Raw genomic sequence first — 17,872 nt, forward strand, 5'->3', positions numbered from 1 at the left:
GCAGCCCTGCCGCCACTGTTGGCCGGACGAGCTTCACTTGCCGGGTTTTTCCGGTGGCGGCGAGGCGAATAAAAGAGGACGACGACGAGGAGAAGGTGGTGGACAGGGCGGCGGTTAGAGTTTTTATCAATGCGTCCCCTGAGGACGACACGCATATTTATATGATTTCACCCATACGTTCTATAGTAGAAAGATGCAACGCTACCATAACATGGGTCTCGAACTAAAGACCAAGGGGATTCTAAACGGGGAAGATGGTGCCCAGGGTGGATTTTTTTGATTCTAAACGGTAAATCGAGTGAGCAGTTTTGCGTCCAAGGGCTAATCGTAGCCGTTGATTTTAGATCTTGCCGTGGCCCCTCTTGCGAGCCGTCGTCTCCAGTCTCTCCACCAGTCAAAAAAACCCAGGCCGTCGGACGCCATCCCTAGCCACCGCGCCGCTATGTCCGCCGCCACCGCCGCGCTCCGGCCAACCGAGCCGTTCCCTCTCCCGAGCGGCCTATCCCTCGCGCGGCGCCTGAAGCTGCTCCTCTCCTTCTCCCGCGCCGACCTTTCCGTGAGCCCCGTCGACGAGTGGCAGCTCAAGTCCGCGCTCCTCGCCTTCCTCCGCAACCCGCCGCTCTCGCTCTCCCTCCTCCAAGACTCCGACCTGTCCGTCAGCCGCCTCCCGGACCTGCAGAAGCGCCGTCGGGACGATCCCGTCGCCTCCGGCATCCTGTACGTCCGCGATCTTTCCTTCCTCCGCCCAAGCAACCGCACAGGAGACGACGAAGCCGAGAAGATGACCCCAGAGCAGGAGGAGAAGAAGTACTCACAGTGGCGGAGCTCCCTGGTCGAGAAGCTCGATGGCATCGAGCTCAACCTTAAGGGGGTTATGTACCGGATGAGTGCCGAGATCCCCGCCTCAGATGACTTCATGGCCATGAAGAAGTCATGGGAGGATTTTTACGCCTCCGAGCTCTTCAGTACTAGTATGGGCTGGTTCTTGTATTGACTATTCTTGGTTGGATTTGCTACTAGATGGACTTGATAGATGCTTGATTGTTTCAGGGAATCCGGTGAGGAAGATAGCAAAAAGACCAGATACAATTCTTGTGAGAGGTGTGCCGTCCAGGTGGTTTGCGGAGACGAGGATATCGTCGAAGGCGTCCACATTGGTCACCCACACTATCTTCTCAGCTCTTGGTAAAATAAGGTGCAGTCTGGTGTTCGTGACGCATGTTTGGTTCATTATCTACCATCAATTTTTATTGCAATGGCCTACAAGCATACAGGCCAAAGGATTAATGCCACAAAACTGGAAACTGCTAAGGCTTAAAGACACCTAAATGAACTGTATATAAGCTACCTTATACCTCTATATTAATAGAAACATTGGACTACTATTTGTTCATCTCAGTGGCTTCTGATTTGTTTGTAGTACTCCCTCCGATCCATATTAATTGACGTTACTTTTGTACAACTTTGTACTAAAGCAATGTCAATTAATATGGATCGGAGAGTACTTAATTATTCTCACGTGCCTTGTTTTGTCCCGAAAATGGACACATAGTTATGAGCTGTGAACAGAGAGAATCAGTAACACTGGATGATTCCTTAATATATGTTTTCTAATATGATGCTGTTCATGTATAAACTCCGTTATTTTCTCATCTTGCTTTCTATCTGATCATTATAGAATTATGATTCGAGTCTCCAAGTCCAAACTAACTTGTGCACATATAACCAGTAACAACTACTCAGAATTCATTGAAAAAGCTTCTTTTTGGCAATAATAAGCAATTTTGGGAATCAAAATGTGAAATAATACATCTTTGGAAACCTTTTCCATTTGTACAGTTGTGCGTGTGAAATCCACACCACACAAACATGATTAGAAAACCAGACATTATTTAGTACTCCCTGTGTTCCATAATGTAGTGCATATAAATTTTCTGAAAAGTCAAACTTACCAAACTTTGACCAAGTTTATGAAGAAAATTATCTATATCTGTAATACCAAACATATATAATATGAATATTTAACTCATGATGTATCTGATGATATACACTACTATTCTTAATCTAAACTTTTTTCTCTCTAAATATGATCAAAGTTTGACTCTTGAAAAAATCTATACGCACTACATTATGGAACGTAAGGAGTATTATAATAAATTCATTGCACTCACTCTGACTAGTCAGGCTGTGAGTGTTATAATTTTGTTCAGTTTTTACCTCCTGGCACACATGTTACAACGGAGAAAAAGTCTAATTACAAAGAAAATCCTTTATGTTTTTTTGGAGTGGCAACTGGCCATGCAAGAATATTACATGGGCTGATTTCATATTTGTCCCTAAACTGCACGCGTTTAGGCGGAAGCCCATGGGTCCGGGTCCCTGGCTTACCGTGTGAAGGAAATCTGAGCAATCCTGGCCGTTGGGAATCTTGTGTGTTAGCTGTAGATAAGTGGAAGATGTTGCCGTATGAAAAAAAAAATCAATGATTGACATTGTTTCTTCATTATTTGTGTGGGAAAAAAATCTAGACCAAATTAAGAAATGATGCACTATATAGCATTCCAGATATTGCTTTGAAATTTCATAGTTAAATTTCTGGGCTTCATTAAGTTCGTCATGGCTAATTGGATTTGCCCGAGGCCACAATCTGGGTTTTTAATTGCTGTCCTGTGATTTGCGTCACTGGAATTGCAATAAACATATTGTCCATTTGATATTTTATATTTGATCCATACCGCTTCAGGAAATTCTTACTAGCTCATAAGGTAGCATGAGTATTTGTGCCCTCTAGATGTTTGGTTGACTGCTGTTACCTTTCTCTAAACTTATGCTACACAATCATTTTCTCTCTCCAATTGACAGGACCTTAAATATTTCTAATGATGATGAATTAGATGAAAAAAAAGATGAGACTAATAAGGGTCTCATATCTGGACTCAATTGTAAGGTGTGGGTGCAATTTGAGAATTATGATGACTTCCACAATGCAATGAAGGCATTATGTGGGCGGTCATTAGAGAAGGTAAAGTTTGCATATTCTATCAGTTGTTGCTTCTTAAGTCTTAACCATTCATGCCTATTAGTAGAAGCATAACACAACAACATGACAAGATCTACTTCACTCTATTTATAAGAAATCCATATTTATCATCGCGTAGCTGATATTTTAGAACTGACTATTGGAATGGTAATATATGGACGTATGGAATACATCTTTCCTATTCATGTGTGACATCTTCACCTCTAAGAGCAAGGTTGTCAGAATCGCGATTCTGTTGTACGATTCTACGACTTTACGATCCAAACTAACCCATGTGATTCTATGATTTTGGTCTGTAGAATCTGCGTTTTTACGATCCTAATAGTGAAGATTCTACGATTTGCGATCCTACCATCGAAGCTCCGATCCGATTCAGAATCACGATTCTGACAACCTTGTCTAAGAGTGCCAGTTTTTATCTACTTCTGTAACTTTTTAACCTATTTGTGGTTTGTCTAGTGACTTGTCTCATCTAGCGAACCCTATGGTGAACTTATATGGTCCAATAACGTCTAAGTTTGTGCAAGAATATAAACCAGTTGAGCTGCTTATATGTGAATTGTGTATAGATAAAGCCACCGCTTGGCAAAATTTATAAGATTCTTACTCTTGAAATGTGTGACCCTTGAAAAAAGATCGATGGAGTGAGCCGCAAGGAATAACATTGTGAATTATACATATTTTACTAATCATTGCCAGAAGTACTTGAAATGGTATTACTTATAGGCTAAGTCACGCCAAATCCTTGCGTTGGTATGGTAGAGTACCTTTTTTTAGTGGAGTTTTGTAGTATAGTGATATGGTCCAGTTGATATCTGTCATGCTGGGAACTATGGTCTAAAGAAGGGATAACAATAATCAGGAGTACTCCAACACACTTGAATTACGCACATAAAGCAAATATCTTGCATTCTACAGCTCTAAAACCTGTCATCAACCAGTGCATTGAACTCCAAGAAATAGATGTGGTTTGTACAGAAGGCCTTTCCAATACATAATGACTGGAAACATCTTGCATTTAGAGCTGAAAACATGTCATGTAATAGTGCATTAACATCCACAAGAAACTTAAATGTGTTAACCTTGAACCCACTGCTCAATGTACTTGACCCAGTAGGTGGCCCTGTCCTTGTGTACATTGGCGAGCAGTAGCAATTTCAGGCATACCTCCATAGGTGCAGCACCGCAGCCTGTTTTTGTTCTTGTTAGGCCCTGCCATCATTGGCAGCTGTTGTGGCCCTTTTTTCTGAAGTATTTGTAAGATCACAGAAGATGCCCCAACAACGTCACAAATATCACACCCTCCTTTGACTATACAGTTTTGCATGACAATGTGATGAGCCGGTCGAAGGGTGCTACCAGTGTTGGAAGCTCAGCGTCCATGTGAAAATCCTAGACACCATCACCAAACTGTGCCACAACAGCATGTGTAAACTACCCTAACAATTGCAATTCTACATGTGCTCTAGGACCGCTGCTCATCATTCCATTGCCACAACCTTGACGCCTATTGCTTCTTGTAGAAGATGTACCATATAAGGGAAAACCTAAGAAGCACCGACGCAGTCAGAGCTGCCGATTTGCCGTCCTGATACGGGGGGACACGGGGATATGCTTGGATACGGCTGGATACGCATATCACGAGTAATCCATCTTTTTTGAATTAAAAAAGAAAGAAATGTTACGGCCTAGATTCGGCATTGAGACGGTGGGGACTAGGGAGCCAGCCTCCAGTGACCACGCTGCTGCCCAGTTCTCCCCGTGTCCCCGTATGCGTATCGCCTTGTCTCCGTTCCCGTATCCGTGCTTCTTAGGGGAAAACGAATTTTCAAGGCAGCGGTGAGCCCTGCTTGAGAACTGTAACAGGGTGCTCTACTAGTGCCCTGTAGAGACATTAAGGAAATTGTTACTGCTCACTGCCGTGATTGCACACTAGTGTCAGGTTTGATGCGGTGTCTAGTGCACTAATGCCTGACATGTTTTCAGCTCTGATGGAAGACATTTCCTCCAAAGTGTTAGCAGATCATCCCTCAAAAAAAAAATGTTAGCAGATCACCTACAATGTGTGATGACTTACACTTGATATTTGCTCATGTTTTTATTCTTTCTTTATATAACATTAGTTGCCTGACATGACATGATGTAGTATTCAAATGGATTATCCATGGTTCCATGATTTTCTATTGAATAAGAGAAGGAAATAGCATTACAAATACTTTTGACATGATGATCATCAACTAAATAAGTAAAAGAGATGTAGAATTTAGAGAGCATATTCCTTTGAATTCACTCCATCAATATTTTCTCAAGGGTTCACACATTTTGATAGAAATTTTTACAAGACCAATGGCTAGTAACTGATGGCTTCTAGTCTCTGTACCCTAGTCACTACACAATACAGGTTAACGTCTAATAAATCTTTGCATTTTGTGTTAGAAAGCATAATGAAAGCTGACTCGTTTATTTTGTTTTTAAAGGAAGGATCACGGTTGAAAGTGAACTATGATGTGACTTGGGACAGGGAAGGTTTCTTTCGTAATACACAATACGAGCCTGCACATAACAAACTAGAAGAAATAGATGCACCGGTACATGGAAGGAAGAAACATTACACCTCGCGAATCGAATCAGATCATAGGAAGAGATTCAGGGTAAGTTACCATGTCAAGTTTTATGCCAAAAGTTTTCAACTCTGATTTTGGCATGTCTGTGACATCATGCTCCATTACAACTGAAGCATTCCTGCATGGTTCCTGCCAAATATATTACCAGAACGTGGCTCGTCTTCAAATTTGAAACGTGTGTAATATGAGGAACATTATTTGGCAGTGCTTCAGTTCACATGCATACATGTATCTTCATGGAGATTTAATATAACAGGATCATGGGGCGCAATATTGATGAGGAAACTTGACACCGTGGCCTACTACTGTACCTCTGTTACTAATGTAAGACGTGAGCTGCCAAAACGTCTTACATCAGCGAACCGAGGTAGTATCAGGCAAATACCTGTTTAGAAGTTTAAAATGCAGATAGTTTGCCTCCACTTGCCTTGTATTAAAGAAACATATGGAATTAATCATGTGTTTGAGTAAAATTGCCACCCCTGGGCCTAATTAATTTTTCAGGATAACGGAAGTTCTGGCTTTTGCTATTTCGGGTAGATTTATAAACTGTCCATAATTTATATGTTTATTTTGAACTCTCTTGGAAAAACATGTCTTCTTTCTTGGCTAGTCTGATGGGTAGCGAGAATTTTCCGGCGCTTGTCTTGTATCATTCCTCTGTTCTGTACAATGTATTCCTTTTTCTGTCTTACTATGCTTTTCCTTAACCATTTCTGTTTCTAACATCTATTCTTCTCAATGTGATTCAGGATTGATGGCGCAAAGGACATGATGGGTTGTGAAATTACATGTCATGAGGAGAATTGGTTGTATTGTGCGGTCTGTACCATTGTGATGTACCCTATTTGTTTTTTGTCACCTTTTACTTCTCATCATTAGTCTAACAGTAAAATCATTCTGTCCGAGTCGCTGATTTGTACTCCCTCCGTCCCACAGTATAAGATATTACAGCTATTGTGGTGGTACCGAAAGTTTGAGCTTAACAGAAGTTAGTGTGTGCTTCAGTAAGAGTTTTGCCTTGAGTCTTGCTATACACACGATTTTCTTCGGACGATTCTAAGGCGACAGGTTAAATCAGCCACACATGCGCATGATTGACTTTGCAAGGGCCGCTGGATTGTTTGATCGTCCACAGGTCGGCCATCACATGTCGTCCGTGGAGCAATTTCGTTTTGCCTTTAGCACCTCTACATCTGCTCATTTGATCAATCACAAAACCCACTGCAGTTACGCTCCGTTCTAGATGTGCGGAGTCCCAACTGCTCGATTATCTTACTCCCTAAGTTGTAGTAAAACTTACGGAAGATTATCTTACTCTCAATCTTCCCCTTGGTTGTCAAAGCAAACATTCAACAACGAGTATCTGGCAGACTGGTTGGGTGGTAAGAGAGTTCCCCTCTCCAGCGTGTCGTCCTCCCCACAGCGGCTCGGGCGGCGCCACTCCCCCGCGCAACCTCCTCCCCCCGGCTTCTCCTTCCCTCCCGTGCCACCTATGGGATTCCTCGGGCAAAGCCTAGCTTGATCTGGCAGCGGCGGGTCGTGGCATGCAGCAATCTGCCCCAATTGAGTAGGCGGCTCGGGTGGTGGTCGCCGGTGTCACGCTTCTTTGGCACGCGTCGCCGGGCTCTGAGGCGGTGGCGTGGCGGCGTCCGTGGGCTGTCGGCGGGGTGTGCCTTGTATTCCCTCCGTTCCTAAATATTGTTTTTATTTCAAGTGACTACATACGAAGCAAAATAAGGAAATCTACACTCTAGTATATATAACAACACTATTCTAATTCAAGATTAGAATAATTATTTGAATCACAGCCAGCCATATAAGGACGCGACAGGGGTCTCCCAAACTCAGAAAACCATGGAAAGAAAAGGAAAAAGAAAAACACCCACACCGACCACTCCCCCAGCCCATCCCCCACCCGATCCCCACCTTCCCCGCCCCCTCCACAACCGCCGCCGCCCTGGTGCCGGCGCACCTTTCGCCGCCGGCCACCCCAGCCCCATCGCCGCCCCCGACCCCGACGCGCCTCCCGCCGCCAGCCGCCCCAACACCCATGTTTCCCACCGGCCCACCCCACAGGCCGCCGCCCTCCTCCAATCGCGCCTTCGGCTGCCCCCTCCTCCAATCGCGCTGTGTGCCGCCCCCACCTCCAACTGCGCCGCTGCTGGCCCCTACCACCACCGGTGCTACAGCCAGGCCCAATCTTCAACCACGCCGCTGTCGAGGCCCGACTTCCAAACGCGTCAGCGCCGGGCCCCTACCTCCACTCACGCTGCCACCGAGCCCTGACAAGCGGCCCTCCGGCTAACCACCGCTTCCCCTCCCGCCGCACGCGCCCTTCGGCCAACTACAGCCTCCCCACCCCGTCCCGCTCGTCTCCCGACCAACCATCGCCTCCCCATCCCTCTGACCTCGACCTGCAACTGGTGGTGGTCTCGACCTGCAGCAGGGGGGTCTCGACCTGTAGCTGGTCCGTGCTGATAGGGATCATCTTCTCTTGCAGAGATCCATCGACGTTCCTTGCTGATGGCTGCCCGAGCTATGAGAATAATCGGCCTCCAACCGCCTCGGCCTCTCACCAACACGCCCACCTGCAGTTCAGGTATTGCCTAGCCGATGCTAATCGCGACCACTGCCCCTTATAAGCTGTCTCTCATCTAGAGCTTGTCAGTACAACGGTTGTCCCATGCATTACTCGCTTAAAAATTTATTCATGGATGCCACCAAGAACCCACGCCTATGCTCTCTCTCTCAATTTGTTGAAACATATAGCAATCTTCTTGTGTACTAATTGACTTTATGGCCAAGTTTTCTGTGTACGTGATGCTACTAATCTAATATTGGAAAAGATTTCCCATGAGATGAGTGTGTATCAGGGTTGAAAATTTTATTTTAAGATCCTCTTGTGGTCTTTGAGGACTCAAATCATGTATTCTGTACACATGAGTGAATTTCAGTTTGCTGGAGAAGAGACATTGCCATGGCCGATGTTGGCTGTTCGTGCATGGACGTGACTGTATTCCATTTGAAAACCTGGGAGCATGCCCAAAAAGTTCAGAAATATCAATGGTAGAAGTTAGAATATTTGGAGGTTGATGCTTCGTGTGTGTATACATGGGTGCACATTTTCTTTTTCATGATATGTAGTTCAACAATGCCATAAATTCCTCCGGAATTTGTTCCATTTAGCAATTTGTGTTATGATGATTCGGTACTTGTTGTTTACAAAAAATGCCATTTTTGCAGCAAAATGTTTGTGAAAAAATGTAGTGAAAAATTGTGCTCTCAAGAGTGTTTGATATGCTCACAAAAAGTGTTTTGATGAATTGGTTTATTTGAAGTTCAATCTGGTTTGTTGAAGAAGGTCGACTCTATCCTGGACAGCACACAGCCTCCTCCCAGTGGGGCCCATCACGCTCAGGTCGTTCGTCGCTGCCACCTCCGGCCGTTCAACTACGCAGCGCTAAGACGTTCATCGCCATCAGAAACAGCGACGAGCACGAAGACACCCCCTCATGCTCAGTGCTCTGTCCGGCATAACACAAGAAGTTCATGTAAAACAGCTGCGAACATTCAGGTACATCAAAGAATATACTCATGTGCATATAGATGAGTTCTCACCTACCCATTTTGCTCTCGATGGTGCTGCTGTAGTTCAGCTTGAGTGTGTGAGAGAGATTAGCTGATGTTGTTGTCCTTGTTTTTTCTGTGAGAGATTAGCTCGCCCCTCCTCCATCGATGGCCTACACCGGCCGCTAGAACCCGTCCAGGTGCTGGCCGTCATCCTCTATCTTCAATTACGAGTCAGCAACAACACTGCGAATAGAAAGGTCAGCATCTGGCCCTCTAGAAGTTCAGTTTGTTGATTTTCTGAAGTTTTTAAATTGGACTATAACCATGTATATTTTGCAGGGCCCTGTGAAGTTCAATTTGTTTTGCTTTTCGAAGTTCAGTTTGTTGATTTTCTGAAGTTTGGATTGTTAATTTTTTGAAGAGAAAGGTTGATTCACTTGCACTCCTCTATCTAGTCCTGTGTGGTGATATCCTCGACTCCTCGGTTCGGAGCTAGCAGCGGTTCTTCAACTTCCCTGCTGCGTTGTCGCGATTGTTGGTAAATAATCCTTGTTCTACTATTGCCTTGTAGTAATGCTGGATGGGTTCCCCCTTGTTTTGGAACCATAATAATACAAGTTTGTCTCTACGCTCCTGTTCCTGTGATTACAATAGCAGAGAAAAGTACCAAGGGTCAGAGCCAAACCAGAGTGAACCATACCAATCAGAACATGGTCATTTGGAACCAACTCTAATCGTTTGTTCATCTAACTGCAGCAGAGAAATTTTTTATACTTTGTTCATCTACGGTGCCAAGTTGAGCGGACACTGTAGCACTCGAGAAGATGGGGAGAGGATGTGTGGTGAAGAGAAAACATAGGGTTTCAAAATCGTCCATTGGTGGTAGCATCTAATCATTTTATCCAAAGTGTAATGGACATGTGTATGTATGTGCAGTAGCATATTTTACTCGAATCGAGTTATTTTTTTAATGCACGAAGTTTGTGCAGCCAAAAAAACATGTATTAAACTGGTTTTTGTGTATTTTTCTAACCTTTTCTACACCTTTCTACGAGATGTGCAAATCCCAGGCCGTTCATCTTTGTCACCATTGGTCGTCCAATGATGCAGGCCCATGTCGTTCACTGCTGTATCGCCAACCTGCTGCTCTTGTGCTGATGGACATCAACTTGTTGTCTTGTAGTAATGAATCAGATAGCTAAACTTCTATAGCTAATGTCTCTTCTTCAATTTCCGTCGTTCGAGAGGATCTGTAGGCAGCGGTGTCCTTATCAGTGACACCACCTGATTGCAAAATGAAAAATCTCATCAGTTTCATTTAAAAAGAGCATCCCTTCCTATTATGTCGAGCAATTCACTTGTTGTCAAAATTTTGTACCCATATTTTGGGGCCTCATGACGCCCACTAGTTTGCATTATTCACCGATGCACCGCTCTTCTCTAGAGCAGAAAGACAGAAGTTCATCCTAACAACCTATATCGTTCAATGTGTATATTAAATGAAGGAAAAAAGCAATAGTAGGTGTCCAGCAACATCAATGTGTGGCTGCCTATAATTCTTCTATGTGCACAAGCATGCTGTGCACATGAGCATCAGTACGAGGAAAATGGAGACCGGTCAGCGCAATAAGTTCAAAAAAAATTGAGCAAGAAGTTCAAATAAAAAAGTACTTCAAAAACCATTACAAAAATGGATTTTTATCATTTAAAAAAACGGAGAAGTCCAAATTAAAAAGAGGAACATTTCAAAAGAATTTATGAAAAAAATCCCCGTTATAAAAAACTAGAAGTTCAAATTAGAATAAAAGGAACAAGTAAAAAAGTTTTAAAAAAATCCCGTTTCTTAAAAAACTAGAAGTTCAAATTTAATTAACGGAGCAGGAAAGTTGCGTGTTTTCAAAAGCTTATTCATGTGCAGCAGAAGTTCAAGTCAAACTAATGGGGCGATTCAGCGCTTATTCTTGAAAAAGTGGAGAAAATTATACATGCTCTCTAGGTCAAAAGTTTGGCTTTAATTTATGTTTTTCGAAGGTCAAAATGTTGTGTTCGAGAAGGTCAAGTGTGTTATCTCAGCAAGTTCAAAATAAATTTAAACATGCAAGAAAACAAAAAGGGGGAAGTTCAATTTCTAAAGATGACGCGGTTCAACGTGTAAACCAATGTTGAAAGAAAAGAAAAAGGAAATGAGAAGTTCAATTTCTAAAGATGAAGCGGTTCAAAGTGCAACCCAATGTTGAAAGAAAACAAAAAGAAAGGAGAAGTTCAATTTCTAAAGATGACGTGGTTCGACGTGCTAAACAATGTTGAAAGAAAATAAAAATAAAAGAAGAAGTTCAATTTCTAAAGATGACGCGGTTTGATGTGCAAACCAATGCAAAAACACACACAGAAATGTTTTTTTGGTGTCTTAAAATATTTTTATTCATAAAAAGATTAAGAAAAAACCAGGAAGTCCATATTAAAAAGAAGGAGAAGTTCGATGATTATAGAAAACTCAAATTTCCCTCGTTATGAAACAAATGGAAGCAAGAAGTTCAAAAATAAAATAACAAGAAGTTCAACTTTTAAAAATGGAGCGCTTCAAAATTCACAAAAAAGGATTAAGAAATTCAGATTAATATTTATAAAAAACTTAGATATTTTCACGTAACCGAGAGAAGTTCAGGTTGATAAACTACCAGAAGTTCACGTTCTACACGGTGTGCATTTTGTATTAAAAAAGGATAAAAATGCAAAGGCTAAATTTGTTGTCGTTATAAGTTCAAGTACTTTGTCGGAGAAATTTAAAAAATTATTGTGAGAGAGGTTTGTACAACAAGAATATCATTTGTGTAACACTGACGAATGGATGAGAAAATTACAAACGAAAATACATCACAGAAGTTCAATGTGAAAACAGTATGAAGTTCAACTACTAAGCTAAATGAATTTCAGATGAAAAACTTTTAAAATCATCACGAGTATGAAAAAACGATCAACACGGGAAAATTATGTGCTTACAGCAGCTTTCCACTGGTATATCACTTGCTCAATTCCGGTGAGGGGATGTAGAGTTACGAGCAGTGGATGGAGACCTACGAGCAAAAAAATCACATGAAAACAGAGTGAAGTTCAGGTGCACGCGCCGAGAAGTTCAGGTTCTTCACGCGGTGCATTTTTGAAGAATCTGTTTCGCGATAAAGGCAGAACACATGATCCCTCCATTTTCAAAATTACTTAAAAACGGCTAGGAATCAGAGAAAACCATCAACATGAAAAAGTTTTGCATTTTCCGTAGCTTTTCAGAGGTATATTATTTGCTCCATTCCGATAAAGTTTGTAGAAATTACGGTGAAAATACGTTTTTCACCATTTTCGAAACGGACTTAAAACCGTAAAGAATTGGAAGAAACAATACATACCAGAAAGTTTCGCATTTGTTCAAGGTTTCCAACGCCATATAATTTGCTGCATTCGGACGCACGGTTAAAAATTAGCTCGAAAATACAAACTCAGTAGGACTTGGACCATTTTCTAAATTACTCTTAAACCATTCAAAATTAGAAAAAAAATTCAAGATGAAAAAGTAGCGCATTTTCATAAGCTTTCCAACGCCGTATCATATGCCTCCATTGGATTAGCCGTTTAGAAATGACATCAAAAAAACGAACTCAGCTGTTCGATTTATGAAATTTTACGTTTTTTCAAATTACTATTTAACCATAGGGAATTAGAGAAAACTTTCAACATGTGGAAGGAGCGGTTTTGCAGCAGCTTTTCAACGCCATATTATATGCCTCATTCCAATAAACGGTTTAGAAATGCGATCGAAAATACGATTCACGTTTTTTATGCGAAGAAAAACGGTTTTCAAAACTGCTCTTGAACCACTTATATTTTGCCAAAAATTAAGTTGGGTCATGATATTGGGGTCCATAGCTTGCCAACGTATATCACAAGCCTCATTTGGGCAATGTTGGCGGAAGTTCAACCTAGTTCACAGGAAAGTTCAACGTACTACTAACGGGGTAGGTCAGGTTGTGATCAGAATATTATTCTGATCCCGTGATCAGAATAGTGTTTATGTAGCACTATTCTGATCCCAGGATGCACTATTCTGATCCCAGGATTAGAATAGTTATTTGGATCACGATGCGAGCTATATAGGGGCGACGGGATCCTCCCGAATCGGTGTGCCCTAAAAAAACAGCCCACCCACCACCCGTAGCCCACGATCCTCTCCCGCAGCACCGGGTCTTCATCCACGCTCGATCCCCATGCTCCGACGCCGCCCTGATCCCACCGCGCCGCCGCCGCCCCTGGGTCCCGTGCGTCGTAGCCGCGCCGTAGTTCTCCGCGCGCCGCCGCAGACCACCACATCCAGTGCTAGATCAAGATGTAGCTCTCCCTCCTCCCAGATCCAGGCGTCGAACCCAATCCCTTTTGCCACCGGATCCGGGGTCGCTGGTCGACCACGGAGCCGTGACTGCTAATCCAAGCCTGCATCCGGAGCCAAGCTCCTCACCTCAGCGACGCCATGGCTCACGGCCCGCATCCTGCGCCGCCCTTGAACACGCTGCTCCGGCCTTCTTCCATAAAGCCAGCGACAGCTCCGTCTTCCACCGGCCGCCAAGTGCTTCTCCAGTTCCCTTTCGTCATCTTTCTCGTCTCACGACCAACCACCGCCTCCTCATCCCTCCGGCCTCGACCTACAGCTGTGGGAGGTCTTGACCTGCAGCTGCAGGAGGTCTTGATCTGCAGCTGGTCGCGTGCCCTGCTGCGATGCACTGCCACCAGTTACAGCCGGCTCCACCCCTTGTCCTTTCCCTCCCGACCTTCCTTTCTGTCTACAGCAACGAGCTCTTGTGAGCAGTGAGCTGCCGTCCATGTCATCCTCAGCCACCCTCGAGCTTGCAAGATAGGCCACTGCCAACGCACATGTCCGATGCATACATGCCAATGTACAACTGAAAAAGTTCAAACAGGGCGCGCGCGGAACAGGGTGCGAGAAGTCTGTGCGGGCATCTATCTCTCCTTGCTATTATTTTTTCATCATGGTGCCATCGGGTCCATCTGCATCGAGGCCATCCTGACACAGCAACAATTGCGTTCGAGGCTAGCAACCTCGGCGTTGAGGTCTCCCACCAAGCCGAGCATAGCAGGTCAGACTATGAAGAAGTAGGAGGTCAGACTGAAGAAAAAAAGCAGGTTGAGAGATTCGTCCCCATCCAGAGGGAACGCAGGCCACCGCCTCACTAAGCAAGGGCCTCCTCGTCCTGCACAGCCATCTCCCCGCTGCATCATCGTTCCACTCCACGCCCTCCTCGCCTGCCAAGTGGAAGTTCAATTTCACTTGCAAGGTCGGTCACCTTGGTGTTCAGGTCACTGAGATGTCGGGTCGCTGCGTCCAGCTGCAAAAGGAGTACATGCTCCTCCCGAGTGCAGCCTCCCCGAGCTGGTCTGGCAATGGTCCGCCGGGCGCCTGAACCCAAGTCGAGCCTAAACTTTTGTAGCTCGGGTTGCTGCATCCAGTTGCTAGCTTCCGTATGAATGAGTAGAGAAAAGTTACAGAGAGAAGAGAGAACAAGGAATAAAACGTGTAGTGGTGGTTACTTCTAGGAGATAAGATGGAGAGATAAGGACAAAAAGGTGTGGAGTAAAAACATGCATGGCTTTGTTATTACTATTTGTTTTCAAAAACAACATATGTTGGTACTGCTAGTGCTACTTGCATTATATGGACAGTGCACTAGCTTTTTTTTCAATTGATGGGTGTTGTCGATCTTACGGGAGTACCAAAACCCAACTAGCCACACAGAAAAGATGATTCGGAAAAAATAGAATCACAAGTTCACACGATGCTGTTGGCAATTCATGCATTCAGGAAAACATAGTTTCAAAGATGTTTAATAAAAAAATAAGATTGCTTGGAGACGTGAAATGGGGATGTTTGGAAAAACCAAAACACTACAAAAAAGTTGAAGTTCATGTCCAAAAAGATGGGAGGTCAAAAGCACTAAAAACTTCCAAAAAAAAATTGTCGGCAAATAACAACGAAAGTAAAAAAATTACCAGCGAAGTTCGAATGAGAAGCAAAAGCTTCACCGGAAAGATATAATTTAACCAATTTTAAAAAAAGAAATGAAGTTCAAAAACAACAAAACGTGAAGGTCGGACTATTCAACTTTTACTAAATAACTCATATATTTTTCCCGTTATTATAAGAATTAAATGAAGAGGTTCAAATTGAATGAACATAGCAATTGGATGTTTATCTACCAAGAAGAAAATTTGCCTCACCAAGAAAAATGTTAACTTTGAAAATTAATAAATTGGAGAGTTTGGAAAAATGACAAAACAAAGAAGTGACATTAATATGTTTGTACAATTTTTTTTATGGATTTTCCGTTTTTAACTAAAAAGCCAATAATTTAATTTATTTAAAACATCCTAGGAAGATCAAAGTAAGAGCAGTTCAATTTTTTTAATTAAAAATGGTATTTCCCCATTTCTAAAAAACCTAGAAGTTCAAATTAAAAAAAGTCATTTCAAAAATTATAAAATGCAGGATTTCCCCGTTTCTAGAAAAAACCTAGAATTTCAAATTTAAAAGACGAAGAAGTCCAATGTTTATTACAAACCCAAGAAGGTCAAGCTACAAAACACAATGCATCTCAACACAAATGTATATAAAAAAGATCTTCTTCGTTAGAAACTCCTAGAAGTTCAAATCTAAAAATGGAGCGGCTCGATGTTTATTAAAAAAAACTAGGTTTTTTCCATTACTAAAAGAAATAAAACCAAGATGTGCTCCATCGCTCCGGACCCGGCTGCTCCAGGCGTCTCGCGCCACCCAACCTTTTGGTCTCTGTGTGTGTGTGTGTGTGTAAATTTGCACAAAAATAAACTCTAAAAGGTCACAAACGCTCGAAAAGACTACAAGTTAAAAGACAAAACAGTAGACAATTTTTTTGTCTCTGAAACTAAACCAAGAACTTCAACTTTAAGATACGTAGCAGGTTGATAAGAAAATCAGAATTTTTTTTGTATCTAAAAAGAAAAGCAAGAAGTTCAAATTAATATAACACACGACTTTGATGCTTATTTTTTATAAAAAGAACATTGTTTTACGATTTCAGAAAAATGAAAAAATAAACTATTTCAAACAAACCAAGAAGTCCAAATTATAAAAAAAGAAGTTCAATATTAAAAAAAACATAGGTTTTCTATGTTACTAAAGAATAGAATTAAAGAAGTTCAAATAAAAATAAAAGGAGTAGCTTGATGTTTACGAAAAACTCAAATTCTTTCCATTTCTAAAAAAATGTTTGATGCTTATTTGAAAACATATTTTTATCTAACAATAAGACTAAGAAGTTCAATTTGAAATAACATAGAATTTCGAAGAATATAAAAACTCATTTTTGTTGCAAGAAGTTCACGTGCACCCCCATGCACGATTCATAATTTATATTGCGGGGCGTTCGATCTCCAATTGCATGTTTTAAAAAATAGCAAAAATGATGTCCGATCTTCAATTGCGTGTAATTCAACGTATACACAAAAATGTGACAGAAGTTCATAATGAAAACGACGAGAAGTTCAAGTACTGCAAGGAATGCATTTCAGGTGAGAATAAAAGTATAGAAAAATAAAAGCTTAAAAGGTTTGTTAAAAGAAGTTCAAGTGCTCTGTCCGGAGAAGTTCAAAAATTATTGCGAGAAAGGTTCACCTTGTATTTTCATGTTTAATTTTTTCGGTATAAAAATCAAATACAATTCGTTACTCAAAATATAAAAAAGATGAAGTTCAAATTGAAATAACAGAGAAGTTCGTAGGTTATTAAAGCCTAGGATTTACCTGTTCAAAAAATAAAAAATAAAACACCATTTTTTGCACTTTTAAAAACAACTCATATACGAAAAAAATGGTTGCTAGAAGTTCAAGTGCTCGACGAGGAAAAGTTTAAAAAAATTCTTGTGAGAGAGCTTCACCGTGTATTTAGATGTCAAAAATACAAAAGAAATATATGTTGTTTTTTGTGTTTTAAAATAATTCTCTCAAACCAGAGAGAAGTTCAGAGTGATAACGATCGGAAGTTCACGTACTACATGGTGTGTATTTCATATAATAAAAATACAATAAAATGAAACTGAGTGAAGTTCAAACAGACATGTCCCAGAAGTTCAACTACTTCACGCGATGCAAAAATCAGCACGTCAAAAAATAGAGTGAAGTTCAAACAAACATGCCCCAGAAGTTCAACTACTTCACGCAGTGCATTTCCATTCGCAATGAAGGCAGAAATCATGATCTCGCCATTTCTCTAATTTACCTCAAAACGACAGGAATATCATCTGTGTAAGTTCAAGTCCTCGGTCGGAGAAAGTTAGAAAAAATATTGTGAGAGAGGTCTGTACAAAAAGAATATCATTTGTGTAACACTGACGAAATGGATGAGAAAATTACAAATGAAAATACGTCACAGAAGTTTAGCGTGAAAACAGCAGGAAGTTCGACTACTACGCTGAATAAATTTTAGATGAAAAACTTTTAAAATCGTCGCGAGTATGAAAAGATGATCAACACGGGAAACTTGCGTGCTTACAGCAGCTTTCCATCGGTATATCACCTGCTCAATTCCGGTGAATGGATG

At 41.8% G+C, this 17,872-nt stretch overlaps 2 protein-coding genes across 3 annotated transcripts; both read left to right on the top strand.

Moving 5' to 3' along the window:
* The first annotated feature begins 351 nt into the window (after positions 1–351).
* Positions 352–6,675, top strand: ZCW7. Of its 2 annotated transcripts, XR_015615962.1 has the most exons (6): positions 352–971; positions 1,051–1,195; positions 2,863–3,022; positions 5,518–5,691; positions 5,921–6,031; positions 6,417–6,675. XR_015615962.1 is itself a non-coding variant. In XM_087543515.1 (5 exons), exons 1-5 carry the CDS (start codon positions 443–445, stop codon positions 6,420–6,422), a joined length of 1,014 nt encoding a protein of 337 aa, XP_087399641.1. In that variant the 5' UTR covers positions 354–442; the 3' UTR covers positions 6,423–6,675. The 2 variants fall into 2 exon arrangements, 1 of the variants encoding a protein (XP_087399641.1); XM_087543515.1 differs by lacking the exon at positions 5,921–6,031 and having other exon boundaries at positions 354–971.
* Positions 6,676–7,583: 908 nt separating this feature from the next.
* Positions 7,584–10,293, top strand: LOC125517659 (uncharacterized). Its single transcript, XM_087543516.1, has 4 exons — positions 7,584–8,266; positions 9,006–9,241; positions 9,378–9,494; positions 9,577–10,293. The coding sequence occupies exons 1-4, from the start codon at positions 8,191–8,193 to the stop codon at positions 9,631–9,633; spliced, it is 486 nt and encodes a 161-aa protein (XP_087399642.1). The 5' UTR covers positions 7,584–8,190; the 3' UTR covers positions 9,634–10,293.
* The last annotated feature ends 7,579 nt before the right edge of the window (positions 10,294–17,872 follow it).

This window comes from Triticum urartu, chromosome 2A, assembly GCF_056163025.1.
Source record: "Triticum urartu cultivar PI428250 chromosome 2A, HENAU_Tu73, whole genome shotgun sequence".
Classification (NCBI taxonomy): domain Eukaryota; kingdom Viridiplantae; phylum Streptophyta; class Magnoliopsida; order Poales; family Poaceae; genus Triticum; species Triticum urartu.

What these genes read in the sequence shown, in the direction of transcription:
- ZCW7 (XM_087543515.1), top strand. Translation starts at nt 443, where the DNA reads ATGTCCGCCGCCACCGCCGCGCTCCGGCCAACCGAGCCGTTCCCTCTC. An exon ending in TCAGCTCTTGGTAAAATAAG is followed by an intron (nt 1,196 to 2,862) that starts GTGCAGTCTGGT and finishes TCCAATTGACAG; the next exon opens with GACCTTAAATATTTCTAATG. An exon ending in GTGGGCGGTCATTAGAGAAG is followed by an intron (nt 3,023 to 5,517) that starts GTAAAGTTTGCA and finishes TTGTTTTTAAAG; the next exon opens with GAAGGATCACGGTTGAAAGT.
- LOC125517659 (XM_087543516.1), top strand. Translation starts at nt 8,191, where the DNA reads ATGGCTGCCCGAGCTATGAGAATAATCGGCCTCCAACCGCCTCGGCCT. An exon ending in AAACAGCTGCGAACATTCAG is followed by an intron (nt 9,242 to 9,377) that starts GTACATCAAAGA and finishes TTTTTCTGTGAG; the next exon opens with AGATTAGCTCGCCCCTCCTC. An exon ending in ACAACACTGCGAATAGAAAG is followed by an intron (nt 9,495 to 9,576) that starts GTCAGCATCTGG and finishes TATATTTTGCAG; the next exon opens with GGCCCTGTGAAGTTCAATTT.